Raw genomic sequence first — 16,291 nt, 5'->3', positions numbered from 1 at the left:
GTCCCTGGTTATCGACCCTTCTGCCACCGGAAACAGTTTCTCCTTATTTACTCTATCAAAACCATTCATGATTTTGAACACCTTTATCAAATCTCCTCTTAATATTCTCTGCTCTAAGTAGAACAACCCCAACTTCTCCAGTCTCTCCACATAACTGAAGTCCCTCATCCCTGGTACCATTCTAGTAAATCTCTTCTGCACCCTCTCCAAGGCCTTGACATCCTTCCTAAAGTGTGGAGCCCAGAATTGAACACATTGGCTCAGAAATTCGGGTCGGAGTCTTCCCGCGGGTGCAAGCCCCCGACCTGCACTTACCTAGCGCGCTGGCCGTTGAGCTGTGGGCCCGCGAGGGATTCCGATCCTGGGCCTCCTCCAACTGCCGGCGCGCAGTGCTTGCATATCCCAGGGGCGCAGTTAGTTCGATGCGTCCCCTGGGATCACGTGGGCCATGGAGAGCCAATGGTAGCAGGGAATGCTTCATTCATAAGTTTGACAGGAAGAACTGTCAAACCTATAAATACTATAAGCCCCAAAACATCACTAAAACTTCAAATACATTTTTTTTTTTTAAATCACATTTTTAAAATAACTATAAATTACATGAAATAACTATTTTAAACAATAATTTAAATTTTTGAAAAAGTTAATTACGATTTCTAACGGGGCTAAAAATAAACTTACCTTTCTTTAAAGTATTTAAAAATAATAAACCTGTGGAAAAAATGTTTTAATTTTAATTAATTCACCACTTACCTTGTTAAAAGCAGGCCTTGCGCCTGCTTTTTAAAAGTGTAACTGCTGGAGACTTACCCTCCCGGAGATACCTGCAAACCTGTAAGTTCGATGCGCACCCGTTCCACCTGTCAACCCCTTCTTTCAGGGGAACGGAAGTGCCGGTTTCCCACGCACGCGCAGTGCATGCATGAAACCGGCACTTTCGTTGGGCCTGCGGGTGAGTACCCCGTGCGTACTCAGGCGTTGGGACCCGAATTTCTGGGCCAATATTCCAGCTGAGGCCTAATCAGTGTTTTACAAAGGTTTAGCATAGCTTCCTTGCTTTTGTACCCTATTGCTCTATTAATAGAGCTAAGGATCCCATATGCCTTTTTAACAGCCTTCTGAACTTGTGCTGCCACCTTCAAAGATTTGTGTGTGTACACCACCAGGTCTCTCTGTTCCTGCACCCTCTTGAAAATTGTACCATTTAGTTTATATTGCCTCTCCTCCTGCTTCCTACCAAAATGTATCACTTCATACTTCCCTGCGTTAAATTTCATCCGCCACGTGTCTGATATTAGAAGAATTATTTTTTTGTTTCTAGCTTAGTTGCTATGCAAAATAAATGCACCTACAAAAAAAACAGTTTTATGGTATTTTGAATAACTTATTTTAAAAAGAAGCTGAAATGTATCTGGTTAACAATGAGATTGAAGGATATATGGATAATAGAGACAAAAAGATATTCACATATTCTGGGAAAAACAATGATTTCTGTGCTGTTGGGATCAAGCAAATATCAGTTGTGGAAAGTAACTGTGAGCATCGGACCAAGTATATTGATATCCTGGTTAGTTTAGGAGGGCAGGGAGAAATTTCATAGAGCTTTATCTAGAAGATTTTCATTTTGGTTAACTTATACATAGTTCATGGAAAAATAGATTGAATAGCCTCATATCAATCCACACTTTCTTATGTTTCTATGTCTTTATACTGGTTATGCTATATGCAACATCATATAACAGGACTAAGCATGTGTTTTAATGTGGCTAGTGAATAACATACAGTTGCCCCTAAATTGGTCAATGTGATATGTATAAATAATACATTCTTCCTTTGTTAAATTATTTACAGTAAGTTATTAAATCTAACCTTACTGAATAAATAAGAAGTTTGTGTGGTTAGTACCATGTGTCAGCTTTGGCTCAGTGGTAACAATCTTACATATGAGTTAGAAGGCTGTGGGTTCAAGCTCCACACCTTGAGACTTGAACGCATAACCTAGGCTTCATGTAGTACTGAAGAAGGTATGTGTATATATTACCTTAGAGGGAGGGCAGCATAGGTTTACTAGACTGATTCCTGAGATAAGGGGATTGTCCTATGAAGAGAGATTGAGTAGACGAGGCCTATATTCCCTAGAGCTTAGAAGAATGAGAGGTGACCTCATTGAAACATATACAATTCTTAAGGGGCTTGACAGCTGTGTCAGCGGGTAGCACACTCGCCTCTGAGTCAGAAGGTTGTGGGTTCAAGTCCTACTCCAGGGACTTCGAATCATAGAATGGTTACAGCACAGAAGAATGCCATTCGGCCCGTCTAGCCCATGCCAGCTCTCTTCAAGAGCACCTCCGCTAGTCCTACTCGCCCACCCTTCCCCCGTAGTCCTGCAAATGTTTTTCTTTCAGGTACTTATCCAACTCCCTTTTTAAAACCACGATTGAGTCTGCCTCCAGCACCCTTTCAGGCAGTGCATTCCAGATCCGAATCACTTGCTGAGTAAAAAAGTTTTTTCTTGCATCGCCTTTGGTTCTTTTGCCAATCACCTTGAATCTGTGTCCTCTGGTTCTCGACCCTTCTGCCAATGGGAACAGTTTCCCTCTATCTACTCTGTCCAGACCCCTCATGATTTTGAACACCTCTATCAAATCTCCTCTCAACCTCTGTGCGCTAAGGAGAACAACCCCAGCTTCTCCAATCTATTCACTTAACTGAAGTCCCTCATCCCTGGAATCATTCTCGTAAAAATTTTTTGCACCCTCTCTAAGGTCTTCACATCCTTCCTAAAGTGCGGTGCCCAGAATTGGACACAATACTCCAGTTGAGGCTGAACCAGTGTTTTATACAGGTTCATCATAATTTTCAGGCTTTTGTACTCTATGCCTCTATTCATGAAGCCCAGGATCCCGTAAGCTTTTTTAATCGCTTTCTCAACCTGCCCTGCCACCTTCAACGATTTGTGCACATATAACCCTAGGTCTCTCTGTTCATGCACCCACTTTAGGATTGTACCCTTTACTTTATATTTCCTCTGCTCATTGTTTCTACCAAAATGTATCACTTCACACATTTCTGCATTAAATTTCATTTGCTACGTGTCTGCCCATTTCACCAGCCTGTCTATGTCCTCTTGAAGTCTATCACTATCCTCCTCACTGTTCACTGCACTACCAAGTTTTGTGTCATCTGCAAATTTTGAAATTATGCCCTGTACACCCACATCCAAGTCATTAATATATATCAAGAAAAGCAGTGGTCCAAGTACCGACTCCTGGGGAACACCACTGTGTACCTTCCCCCAGTCCGAAAAACAATCATTCACCATTACTCTGATTCCTGTCACTTAGCCAATTTCGTATCCATGCTGCCACTGTCCCTTTCATTCCATGGGCTTCAACTTTGCTGGCAAGCCTATTATGTGGCACTTTGTCGAACGCCTTTTGGAAATCCATGTACACCACGTCAACCGCACTGCCCTCATCCAAAAACTCAATCAAGTTGGTTAAACACGATTTGCCTTTAACAAATCCGTGCTGGCTTTCCTTAATTAATCCACACTTGTCGAAGTGACTGTTAATTTTGTCCCTGATTATTGTTTCTAAAAGCTTCCCCACGACCGAGGATAAACTGACCGGCCTATTGTTGCTGGGTTTACCTTTACACCCTTTTTTGAACAATTTGTTTCTCCTTTCTAATGCTCCATCCTGGTTCCCATCTCCATGCCACCTTAATTTAAACCCTCCCCAACAGCACTAGCAAACCTCCCCACGAAAATATTGATACCGGCTCTGTTGGGGTGCAACCCGTCTGGCCTGTACAGGTCCCACCTCTCCCAGAACCGGCCCCAATGCCCCAGGAATCTGAAGCCCTCCCTCCTGCACCATCTCTCTAGCCACGCATCCATCTGCTCTATCCTCCTATTTATATACTCACTCGCGTGTGGCACCAGGAGTAATCCAGAGATTACTACCTTTGAGGCCCTGCTTTTTAATCTCTTTCCTAGCTCCTTAAAATCTGCCTGCAGGACCTCATCCCTCTTTCTACCTATGTCGTTGGTACCAATATGGACCACGACCTCTGGCTGTTCACCCTCCCCCCTCAGAATCTTCAGCAGCCGCTCAGTGACATCCTTGACCCTGGCACCAGGGAGGTAACATACCATCCTGGAGTCACGTCTGTGGCCGCAGTAATGCCTGTCTGCTCCCCTAACTATCGAATCCCTTACCACTATTGCTTTCCCTGTCTTTCTCCTCCCCCCCTACCCCCCCGGTGTACAGTGGAGTCACCCATGTTGCCATGGACTTGGCTCTGGATGTACACCCCATTTCATGATTCTGAAACTTATTGTAATTTATATGTCAATAATTATGGCAAAAGTCACTATCTTGTAGGAGAAACCATGTTATGTAGGAAATAAAAAGGGACAACTGACTAATTATCTGCAATAAATATTCGAATAGCTTGGACTTTGTTTTTGTGGTGTTGGTTTAACATGAAGTTAGAAATTAACTTATAATGATAGAAGGTAGAGACTTTTTTCTAAATTAAATACAAACCTTTGAGTAAAGCTGAAAAGCTGTCTTCTAGAATGAGGTAAATCTCAACCATGATCTCTCCCGCACCCTACCCCCCGATCTCCCCCGCACCCTACCCCCCCGATCTCCCCCGCACCCTACCCCCCCCCCCCGATCTCCACACTCCCTTACCCTGACCATGATCTCCCTACTCCCCGCTATCTCTCTCTCCTTCCTCTTTGCTCCCTGGTTGCGGCTTTGTGCCAGAGACTTTCTCGCCCGACAGTCACAGTGGCTGTCGGGAGGGAAACCCGGTGAAAAAATGTAAAATACATCCTGCTGCTAATCTCAGCAGGATGTCCGGGAAACCCGGGTTTTCCACCCAGAACTCATCCCTCCACGCCTTCCTGTAAATATCGAGGCCACTGCTTCTGATTTGTTTGTTACTTCTGACTTTACAGACTTTACACCATGTACTGTTTCAATAAATCACTGTTGATGTTTGCATTCACTATAAAGTGGTGTTTTGGGTCATCCTGATGGTTCCATGGATTGCACCCAGTACAGTCTATAAGGTCATGTATTTGATTTCTGGTCTGTGCTGTGTTAGCTCAGGATTAGGCTATGGTGCTCCCATAATTAAATAGCCCACTCAACACTTTGGAAAAGCTTACACATGAAGAATGACTGCTCAAGTGAAGCCTGTTGGCACCATGGTACTGTAAACCAACGCGAGTCATTGCCTTCAGAAGACAGGGGAATAAAACTGGAAGGAATCAAAATTGTGTTTCCAAAGGTCCCTGCCAGAATAGAAATAAGATTGCATTTAGGTTTTGTTAAGATTTTGACCTATTTTTGTTTCCACAGGAATGGTGTTTTTAACACTGTTTAACTGAAACTTTACAATGCTTGAACAAGACAAAAAGTTCAAAGTTGCAGTGAAAGCATCAGACACCAAGCTCAAAAGAACTGCAGACAAGTATGTTATTCTATTACTGACCGTACTGACAGATTTTCATGATCTTTCAATATTTAAGAGAATTTAAAAATATTTTTAACCTGTTAACAGTGGATGTGATTTGCATTGAAACTATACAGTACCACTTTTTGGAAGTGTCTGGTTACTACTTCTGACTTTACAGACTTTACACCATGTACTGTTTCAATAAATCTCTCTGTCATAGTGTATATGTAAAAAAAAACAATGGATTGAAAAGCACAGTGTATAGTGTATGTTCACAGTAAAGAGGAGAAAGCCAGTACTGATGCACAGCATAAAAACAGTTGTCAAGATGAATTTGGCATCACACATGCTTTTGCAATATTGAACTGTAAAAAATGGTCCCGGTAAAGACCCTCGTTTACAGCACTTGGCAAAGTAATTTCATTAAAACACCATTAACGCTGAAAGAGGTAAATTTTTTGAATTTGTGCCACTGCTGTGGAACCTCGCGCACCAGCAGCGAATATTGGAAAATTAATGAACAGAAAATCATGTGCAGTGTGCCTGCGATTTTCTAATATACACTGCCGGCTGGCAATATACCCCACTGTAGTGTCCGAGGATCAATAATACTCGGACTGCAGGAGAACAATAAAACAGGTATTTACTGAACAGAGAGTAATTCGAGACTGACGTACAGAAGCCTGCTATGGCTTTATATACAGGGGTGGTCACTGCCGGTACTGCAGTATAGAATCAGTTCTTCTCTTAAAGGTACATACACAACAATTCCTCCCCTTTTAGATAAACAGTACATAACATTCATTTAACAACTAAATAATAACTAATTACAATTACAATTTTCTCTGTACTATATACATCAACTGAAATAATCATTTATAAGTTCAGTCTTTGAGGAGGCTTCCTGATCCTGACTGGATAGCACCTTTCTCGAGTATCCTGTTCTTGCGGCGGAGTTGATTCTGGTTCATTGTCATTGGTTGGTTCGTCAGCTTCCAATACCACTGCTTCTGAGGTAGACGCAATCTGTACTTCGGGTTGATTACCAAGTGCCCCTGCTCGTGGTATGGGTTTGGCTTGTTCCTGTGACTCTAGAATCTGGTCAGCATGGCGTCTCACGATGCTCTCTCCAACGTCCACTGTGTACATTAGTGGTCCCTGCTGTGTGCATATCGTTTCTGGCTGCCATTTTTCTGTTCGGTAGTCGTGGGCCAAGACTGGTTGCCCTATCTTGAAGCTCCTGGTTGGCTTCTCATTTATGTGCTGGAATTGCTTATCCTCAACATCTCGTCTTATGTTTGGTTTGAGCAAATCCAGGCGACATCTTAGCCTTCGGTTGAAGAACATTATGGCTGGAGCTTGGTTGGTGACTGCATGTGTCGCATTCCGGTAAGCAAACAAGAAATTATCCACCTTGTGTTGTAGTGGTATGTCGTCATTATGCATTGCCTTTATTGCCTTTTTAAAGGTCTGAACAAACCTCTCAGCCAATCCATTTGTGGCTGGATGATATGGGGCAGATGTGTAATGCTTCACCCCATTATTCCTCAGAAACCTCCGGAAATCCTCTGACACAAACTGTGGCCCATTGTCGGAGCAAATCTGTTCTGGCAAGCCATTCCTGGCGAAGATGGTCCGTAGGACTGCAATAGTTTTCTCCGTGGTGGTGGAGGACATTTTGATGACCTCTGGCCATTTTGAATGGGCGTCCACAGCGATTAGGAACATTGAGTCCATAAATGGACCAGCAAAATCAATGTGTACCCGTTGCCATGGAGATGAGGGCCACTCCCATGGATGTAGCGGGGCCTGTGGTGGAGCGTTTTGGACCTTCTGGCATCCTGTGCATCTCTTGGTCATATCCTCGATTTCCTTATCGATTCCCGGCCACCACACAAACGCCCTGGCTAGGCTCTTCATTTTTACCCCTCCCAGATGACCCTCATGAAGCTCATTGAGCACTCTATCTCTCAACTTGGGTGGAATTACCACTCGGGATCCACACATCAAGGTCCCCCGGCACACTAACAGCTGCTCTCTCCTTGGCGAGAATGCTGGCAACAGTGAGTCGCCATGTGCTGGCCATCCCTTCACCGTCAAATCATAGACCCGAGAGAGTGTCGGGTCATTTCGGGTTTCCTTCTCTATACTTGAGTTTGTAACAGGTAGACATTCGACTATGGTCGCATGGAATATCTCAACAGGGTCCACTGCAAGTGCTTCCTCTACCGTAGGCAACGGTAGGCATGACAGCCCATCAGCGTTTCCATGCTGTTTCGTACCCTTGTACTCTATGTCGTACTGATGTGCCCCTAGAAAAAGTGACCAGCTTTGCAGCCGTTGCGCCGTCATCACCGGAACGCCCTTCTTTGGGTTAAAAATGGAGACCAGGGGCTGATGATCAGTCAGTAGGGTGAATTTCTGCCCGTGCAGATAATGATTGAACTTCTTCACCCCCCACACCAGGCTGAGGGCCTCCCTGTCAATCTGGGCGTAGTTACGCTCGGCTGAAGTTAACGAGTGCGACGCAAAGGCTATTGGCCTCTCTGAACCGTCAAGGAATTTGTGTGACAGCACTGCTCCGATGCCATAGGGAGACGCATCACATGCTAACCGAATCGGTAGTGTTGGATTGTAGTGGGCCAATACTTCTTTTGAAGTGATTAGGCATTTACATTTCTGAAAGGCACGCTTACACTCATCACTCCATTTCCATATTACTCCAGTTTGCAGCAGGGCGTTCAGTGGGTGCAGAATTGTAGATAAATTGGGCAAGAACTTATGGTAGTAGTTCACCAACCCGAGGAACGACCTCAGTTGCGACACATTTTCCGGTGCTGGAGCCTTGACTACAGCCTCAATCTTGTCCGGCGACTTATGCAACCCTTCCTCATCAATCATGTGGCCACAATACGAGATTTGTCTCCTGAAGAACTCGCATTTGGGGCGGTTGGCTCTTAGCCCATATTCCTGTAATCTCGTGAGCACCTGCTCCAGGTTGGCAAGGTGTTCACTGTCATTTTCGCCCGTAACCAGGATGTCGTCCAAATAACACTGGGTCCCCGGGATCCCTTGCAGGACTTGTTCCATCGCCCTCTGCCAAATAGCCGGGGCTGATGCTACCCCAAATACCAGTCGATTGTACTGGTAAAGACCTTTGTGAGTGTTTATCGTGAGGTATTTCCTAGACGCTTCTTCCACCTCCATTTGTAGATACGCTTGGGCCAGATCAATCTTTGTAAACCGTTTCCCTCCAGATAGTGAGGCGAAAATATCTTCTGTCTGTGGAAGTGGATATTGTACTGTGTGCAGGACTGGGTTCACAGTTACCTTGAAGTCCCCACAGATGTGAACCTTCTTCGGTTCCCCAGGCGTGCTGCTCAATGATTTCTTCATTACAGGAACGATGGGTGTGGCCCACTCGCTCCAGTCCACCTTGGACAGCACACCCAAACGCTCCAGACTCTCCAGCTCTGCTTCAACGGCTGGGCGGATCGCGTAAGGTACCGGTCTGGCCTTAAAAAATTTGGGGTTTGCGTTATCTTCGATTTTTATCGTTGCCGTTACTCCTTTTAGAGTCCCAAGTCCTTGTTGGAACACCTCTTTCGCGTCAGTTAGAATCTTTGACAGTCGTCCAGGTGTGACGTCATCATCCTTTTTATCAGTCACAGTTAGCGCCTGAATGGAATGCCAATCCAATTGTATTTTTTGGATCCATTCATGTCCCAATAATGGTGGTCCTCCATCTCGTAGTATATATAGATACAGTTTCTGTGTTTCCTTGCTGTTGTATTCAACTGGCACCCTTATTTTTCCTCTGGGGTAGACTTTTTGCCCCGTGTATGTCTTCAATACAATGGACGTGTCCTTCAAGGGTATGTGTGGGAATAGCCGCTCATAGTCTCGTCGATTCATGACAGTTAGGGCTGATCCTGTATCCAGTTCCATCTTTACTTGGGACCCTGCTATCATGAGGGTGACCCAAATGGTTCGGTGATCCTCCTTTGCGATCACGTTGTGTAACTTTAGACAACTTAGTCTCCTGCTCCCGGAGTCATTATCACTCTCCTGATCTTCCGAACTACTGTCTGTCATTTTTTTTTACTTTCTTGTACTTTTCCTTAGTAGTTCTTGTAGTGTTGGTTTTCTTTCCCGACCTGCAGACTCTTGCTATATGTCCCATTTTCCCGCATTACCTGCATACTTTGTCCTTAAACCAGCAGTCCTTCTGATCATGGGTTGTTGTGCCGCAGCGATAGCACTTTTCTGCTCCATACGCCATATCGTTAGCGCTGTATTCTTGTGGTTTCTGTTGTATTTCCGCAGCTCCCCGTGCTGCTGCTTCGTAGGATACTGCCACGCTGAAAGCCTGTTCTAGCAGCAGGTCCTTTTCCGAAAGTAGTCGTTTCTGAGTTCCTTCACTCTGGAGCCCGCAGACAAACACATCCCGTAAGGTGTCTGCCAGTCCTGCTCCAAACTGGCAGTGCTTCGATAACTTGCGTAGTTCCGTAAGATAGTCAGCATTGTTCTCATCTTTGTGCTGGTTTCTTTTATGGAACTTGAATCTTTCTGCTATCAGCAGTGGTGTAGGGTTTAGTTGTTCCTGTAAGATATTAACAATCTCTTCAAAACTTTTCTCCATTGGTTTAGCTGGGGTAATTAAATTCCGCAATAGGCCGTACGTTCTCGCGCCCATCAAATTTAATAATTCCGACGCCTTTCCATTGGCCACCTCATTGGCATTGCAGTACACTTCAATTCTTTCCACATACGTGGTCCAGTCTTCTACCTCGTTGTCGAAAGCAGTGATACTGCCACTTTTCGGCATCTTGGGTGACTTAAAATGGCGCCTCCCGCGCTTTTTCTTCTTCCCCAATGTAATAAAATGGCGCCTCCCGCGCTTTTCCTTTCCCAATGGAATAAAATGGCGCCTCCCGCGCTTTTCCTTCTTCCCCTTGCTGCCACGCTGCTCCTAGCGTTCTACAGGGTAATGGCGGCGATCCGCGGCTTTGGCGCATCTCACTTTTCCTTCCCCGCGTTCTATCCTCTCCACGCTGCCCTGCTCTTGAGCACCGACCGCGCCCTGTGCGCTCCACCCTCTCTCTCTCTCTTCCTCCCGACGACGCTGCACGGCCCTTTTGCAGAGCCGCTCGATCGAGCCCGAGCCCGCCGCAGTCCGGAAGGGTCAGCGCACTACCTGCTACCAGCACGACTTGCTGGAACACCTCGACTGGGGAGCCAGGCCCAGCTCTCCACAGCCTCCCCCGCAACTCTCCGATGGATCCCTGGGCAGTTGCCCGCGGTCGACGCCCGCCGTTCTGACTTCGACCTCCAAGAAGCTTCTCTTCAGGGAAAAGATCCCCGTGAGGTGATGCAGTACTGCAGGTGAGTTCAAACCTGCCCGTCGCCAGTGTAGTGTCCGAGGATCAATAATACTCAGACTGCAGAAGAACAATAAAACAGGTATTTACTGAACAGAGAGTAATTCAAGACTGACGTACAGAAGCCTGCTATGGCTTTATATACAGGGGTGGTCACTGCCAGTACTGCAGTATAGAATCAGTTCTTCTCTTAAAGGTACATACACAACACCCACTAATGGTGCAAACTTGAAAATTATGTCCTAGTATCATAGTTTAAGAATAGTAATATTGTTTGAGTGTGATTTCCAGTCTTTCAAACTAATTTCACGTAAAATAAAATTTATATTAATACATTTCTTTGCATATCATAAATGTATGAATTTGGAGAAAATTATCCTGAATGTATACCCTGCTGTTGTGGTGTATTTTAAACCAACACTCGACACAAGGTTTTAGATCGATAGACAAGTTGTCTTTATTGCACCGGTGGGGAAACGGCCTGCTTTGTCTTAGCCAGACTTTTCCAAATTGTTACAGAAAACACTACATTTTTATACATTACAATAAGCATGGCCACCTCATGCTAAATTCATTCCTGCCGCCTGATTGGATCTTGGCCTGCATGCACCCTCACGGATTGGTTACAACTCTTAATATAAACATGTATAAGCTGCCTCCTCAATCAATCACTCAAACTGCTGAATGCTAATTAAAAGATACCTTGGAATATAACCTAGGTAATAAAGTTCTTATGGACAGTTGAAATGCTGGACATCCCGTCTCCATTTAATTGTTTTATATCTCGCCAATGGTCAGCTATCTTTGACCGCATCTTTATGGATGTGGTCTTTCATGTTAGTCCCTGTCTTCCTTGCACTATTCAGTGAAACTGCCAGCGATGTCAGTTTAACTCTTTCCCCACTGCAATCCCACCTTTTGGTACTTGGCCTTTGCCCAAGTTAAGCCACATGTATAAGCATCGTTGTGCCTCCTGCCCCATGCGGTGATCAGGCGCTGGTTCGGGAGGCCCTGCATACCCATCATGTCTAGAGCAACCTTGTGTTTTCCGTTTTTTTCCGAATCGCTTTAGCTCTTTGCTTGGTCCGGTTTCCTTTTACAAGTGGTGCATGCTGCTATTTCCCATCCTATAGCCATGACTAACTGTACTATCACTAATATATAAGAAATGATGTGGATCCATGGGTATATGTTGACATTCATTCCCTAATCCCACAGCTTCTCATACCACGGGACTTCCTGTCCTACCTCTATGTCCCTTTCTAATTCCCCAAGATTCCTTTGTAACACTATGTATACGTTTCACCATCTTACTTAAATCCTCTTTCATTTTTTGCAGATCCTCTTGCAGGCGGGGTATTGGGGCCCCTACCGGATCTTCATGATTAACCAACTCGTCCTTTAGACTATCTGGCACATTTAGTTTTATCTCCTCCCTTGAATGTACATACACCAATCTGGTGTGCCCAATTGTCACAGGAATCTTTGGCGTAAAGCAGAAGTTAGGCATTGTGATTGCACATTCAAGGTTACTATATTGGTACTCAGTCTCTGTGGTGGCTATACAATACGCCCCTTCGCTTCTATATCCCGAGCGGATGTGATGGTGATCAACATGTGATAATTCCAATACACACCCCTCTGTCTTCTTATAGCCGCACTCATCCTTAGGGCCTTCTCCTACCAGATGTGGGCATATCGTAAGCGTGCCTTTCCCGTGGCATCCGTTTAGGGAGACTCCTCATAGTACCATTCTTTCTGATGGCATAGGTATCAATTGGATAGTATTGGAGGTATGTCTCACCCCTCACTATGCCTATATTTGTTACCTGGTACTGTGGGTATGGAGTCATGTCTAATCCCACCACTGGTATCAGGAGCACCATGCCTATCATTGCTGTCACTTCTGCTTTACATTTTTGCATCACTGGATATACTTTGAGGGTACAAGCACTCAGAGGGCCTGGATTATGGCTCATGCTGTTAATCCAGCCTGGTACCTCGCCTTGCCGTATCTGTGCCAGATTATGTTTTAACTGTCCGGTAATCCATAGGCATGACACAAGCCTCTCCCTACCCCGTCTTTTGCCTGTTCCTCATCTCTATGGTTTAGTTTGTTGATAATGCTAGCATGGACCTCTGTAACCTTGATTCCCTCGAGTAATTTCCTTATCGTATGCCCTCCCAACTCTGATCCTTGTCGAACCAAACCAGTTTCCTTCTCTAAAATCTGTTGTATTACCCTTTGTAGTCATTCCACACTACTTTAGACTCCTTGTATATCTAGGGCATTAATGAATGATGTCCCCGTGTTTATTCCCGTGAGTATATCGGTTCCTAAGCTCCTTTTAATCCTTTGGTGGAATGCAGCATGTCCCCTAAAATTAGTAGCCCATGTTGCATCAGCAGCTTGGTTAATTACATTCTTTATTATATATGCATACAATTCTCCAGTTTTAGTAAACCTTTCACAATATCCTGGCCATTGTAACATAGTTAAGTTCATTATACTAGTCCATTCATAGGTCCAGGTTTCATATCTGGACATTGTAGCATCCTCGGTTCGCTTGTCTCTTTCTGTGTATTGGGACATGGTGCTTCTTCATCATGTACTTGTCGTGTAATGTGGGATGTCCCTTCGCTTATTTCATGATGCATACGATTCCCAGCAGTAATCCCACCTTAATGGTGAAGTTTCCCTGTAAATTAAGCAGAAGCCTCGTCGTCACCAGAGGTTAGTTTATCTCCGGTGTTTATTCCATTGTTCCTGTGGGATTTAAGATCAGGTGGGTTATTGCTTTATCGTTTTAATTGGGTCCAATGTTTCCATCTACCCTTTCCCCTCATATCTATACATGCACACGTATCGCTGGTCATGATAACCTCAAATGGTCCGGTACATCTAGGTGAGAATCCCGATCTCTCTGGCAATATTTTAGCAAATACCTGCTCGCCCATCTTGGGTAGGGGCTTTGAGGCCCCCTGCTTTTGTGTATTTTTATCTCTGATGTCTTGTTGTTCTTTAACTTCTTGTTTGAGCTCTTTCAATTGATTATCCAATGTTTGTACGTAATTCCTAATTTTACCTTTTAAGGGTCCCAGTCCCTCACTACCAGATGCTACTCCTTCCGGCAGACAGATTGCTCGTCCAGTCATGAGTTCGAATGGTATTAGTCCGGTCATCCTGTTTGGGGTGTCTCTCAGCCTCATCAGGATACATGGAAGGACATCCACCCATCCCTGTCCGATTTCGGCTATGGCCTTACTTAAGGCTGTTTTCAGGGTTCTGTTCATTCACTCTACCATGCCCGAGCTTTGCGGATGATAGGGGATATGGAACGTCTGTCTTACTCCCAGTAACTTACAAGCTTCTTTCATTACCTTTCCTGTAAAGTGGGTACCTTGATCTGAATCTATTTGCAACGGGACCCCCCCCAATCTCGGTATCACGTCGTATGCAAATATTCGGGCCACAGTCTGAGCACTGCAGTATCTGGTGGGGAATGCTTCCATCCACCTTGTAAACTGGTCTATGATCACTAGGCAATATTTCTTCCCTCTGCTGTTATTCTACCTACTGCTATTGGTGTAGGCATCTCTGTGTCCGCTGCTGCTCTTGCTGCCTGATCAGCTAACCTATTTCCTTTTTGTTGCTCGCTCACTATCTTACGGTGTGCCTTTATTTTAATCACTGCTACCTCCTCATGCTGTATGTGTCCTCCTCCGGAGGTTACATATCCTCTCCTATTCCACGCTATCATATAATCATGTACTACACCAAATGCATATCTACTGTCTTTGTATATATTTACTCGTTTTCCTTTTGCCAATTTCAATGCTTCCGTGAGAACCACTAGTTCTGCTACCTGCGCTGAGGTTCCTCCTTCAAGCCCTCCCTTTGTGATTGTTTCTCCGTTCTCGGATACTACTGCCCAACCGTGTGTGACTCCTCATTTATATATCGGCGAGATCCGTCTACATAAAAGGTGTTTTTTCGGGATTTTCAAGGGGCGATTCTGATACGGTTCCTCTGACCTCTTCTTTGATTACTAACTGACAATCGTGTGCCTCACCCTCTGATAGCATTCCCTCTGCGGGGTTGACTCTACGTTCCCTTATAATCTGGACTGATCTGTCCTTGGGTATCAATACTGCTTCCCAAGCCACCCTCCTTCTGTCTGATACAGCCTTCATTTTGCCTGTGTTTAGCAGGTCCACCACTGTGTGTTGTGTGTGTGTAATATCAGCTGTCCTGACATAGTGACGGGCTCGTATATCCGCACCACCCATGCGGCGCAGTCGAGGGCCGCCACACATCTCGATATTCTTTTAGCCACGGGGGTTTGTTGGGTGGAGTAATAGGCAATTGCCTCATATCTTCCCCCCGTACTCTTGGGTGACTACAGCATTATAGAAATTCCCGTCTATAGTATATATAGTATATATGGAATGGTTTGAATTAGGCAATCCTAGTGCGGGTGCGGGGCGTCAAGGCTGCTTTTAATTTTGCATAAGCCTCGTCCTGCTCCGATTCCCATTCTATCTTATCAGTGGCGGGTCTCCCCGCCTTTAACTAACCGTTGAATCGGCTCTGCTTTCCCTGCAAAGTCTGATATAAAATTCCTGCAGTAGTTAAATAGTCTCAACACTTTCCTTACTCCCCGGACGGTCACTGGCCTTGGCATGTCTTTTATTGCTGCCTTTTGTTCCTGCGGGAGTGCCTTATACTGCTGGCTAATTTCGTGCCCTAGATAGTTCACTTTGGACAGTCCAACCTGTGCCTTTTTGGGGTTCAATTTAAAGCCAGCTATCTTAAGTGTCTGGAGGGTGGCTAGTAATGCTCCCATGTGTCCCTTTGGCATCCTCTGATGCAATCATTATGTTATCGACATATTGGAGTAGGGCGCTCTGGTACTTTGATAGATCTAACTCGTCTAAGGCTTGACTTAGTACACGGTGGAATATATTTGGACTGTTGTGGAACCCCTGCGGGACCCTGGTCCATGTATACTGTCTATCCTCGACAGTAAAGGCGAATTTCCCTTGTGATTCCTCTGCCAATGGTATGGACCAGAACCCGTTCACTATATCCAAGACTAAATATTTTAAAGTTTGGTTTCAGACCATTAAATATCGTATTCAATGCGGTCTACACAAATTTACACCAACCAGAATTTCACCGTGGCCACAATAAAAGTCTGGTTTTAAATAGGTTAATTAACCTCAATAACTCCAATTCAATCCAGGTCAATTTTTTTAAAACTAATCAGTATCACTTGGAAAAGAAAGAAACCATAGCCACATTAACAAAGAAACAATTCCCCATGCCTTATAAACATTCAAATTCATTTTCTTCCAGGCACATTGGCAACTGTGACTTCAAGGCTGAAGCTTATCTCTATCTATCTATCTATCTATATCTATATATAAAGCGG

At 44.7% G+C, this 16,291-nt stretch overlaps 1 protein-coding gene across 11 annotated transcripts in view; it reads left to right on the top strand.

Moving 5' to 3' along the window:
- Positions 1 to 16,291, top strand: part of nek10 (NIMA-related kinase 10) — a 470,337-nt gene that overhangs the window by 25,384 nt on the left and 428,662 nt on the right. For all 11 annotated transcript variants that reach the window (XR_015078459.1, XM_085988547.1, XM_085988546.1 and 8 more), the window contains exon 2: positions 5,379 to 5,490. Coding sequence is in view for 10 of the 11 variants with exons in the window: in XM_085988547.1 (XP_085844673.1) it covers positions 5,417 to 5,490 (74 nt within the window). In the remaining variant the exon portion in view is untranslated. The remainder of the gene's footprint in view (positions 1 to 5,378; positions 5,491 to 16,291) is intronic.

The sequence above is a fragment of the Somniosus microcephalus genome, chromosome 5, assembly GCF_052327205.1.
Source record: "Somniosus microcephalus isolate GS21.2 chromosome 5, FLI_Smic_1.0, whole genome shotgun sequence".
Lineage (NCBI taxonomy): Eukaryota > Metazoa > Chordata > Chondrichthyes > Squaliformes > Somniosidae > Somniosus > Somniosus microcephalus.
The sequence above is the reverse complement of the archived record's forward strand: the minus strand, read 5'-3'. Positions and strand labels throughout refer to the sequence as shown.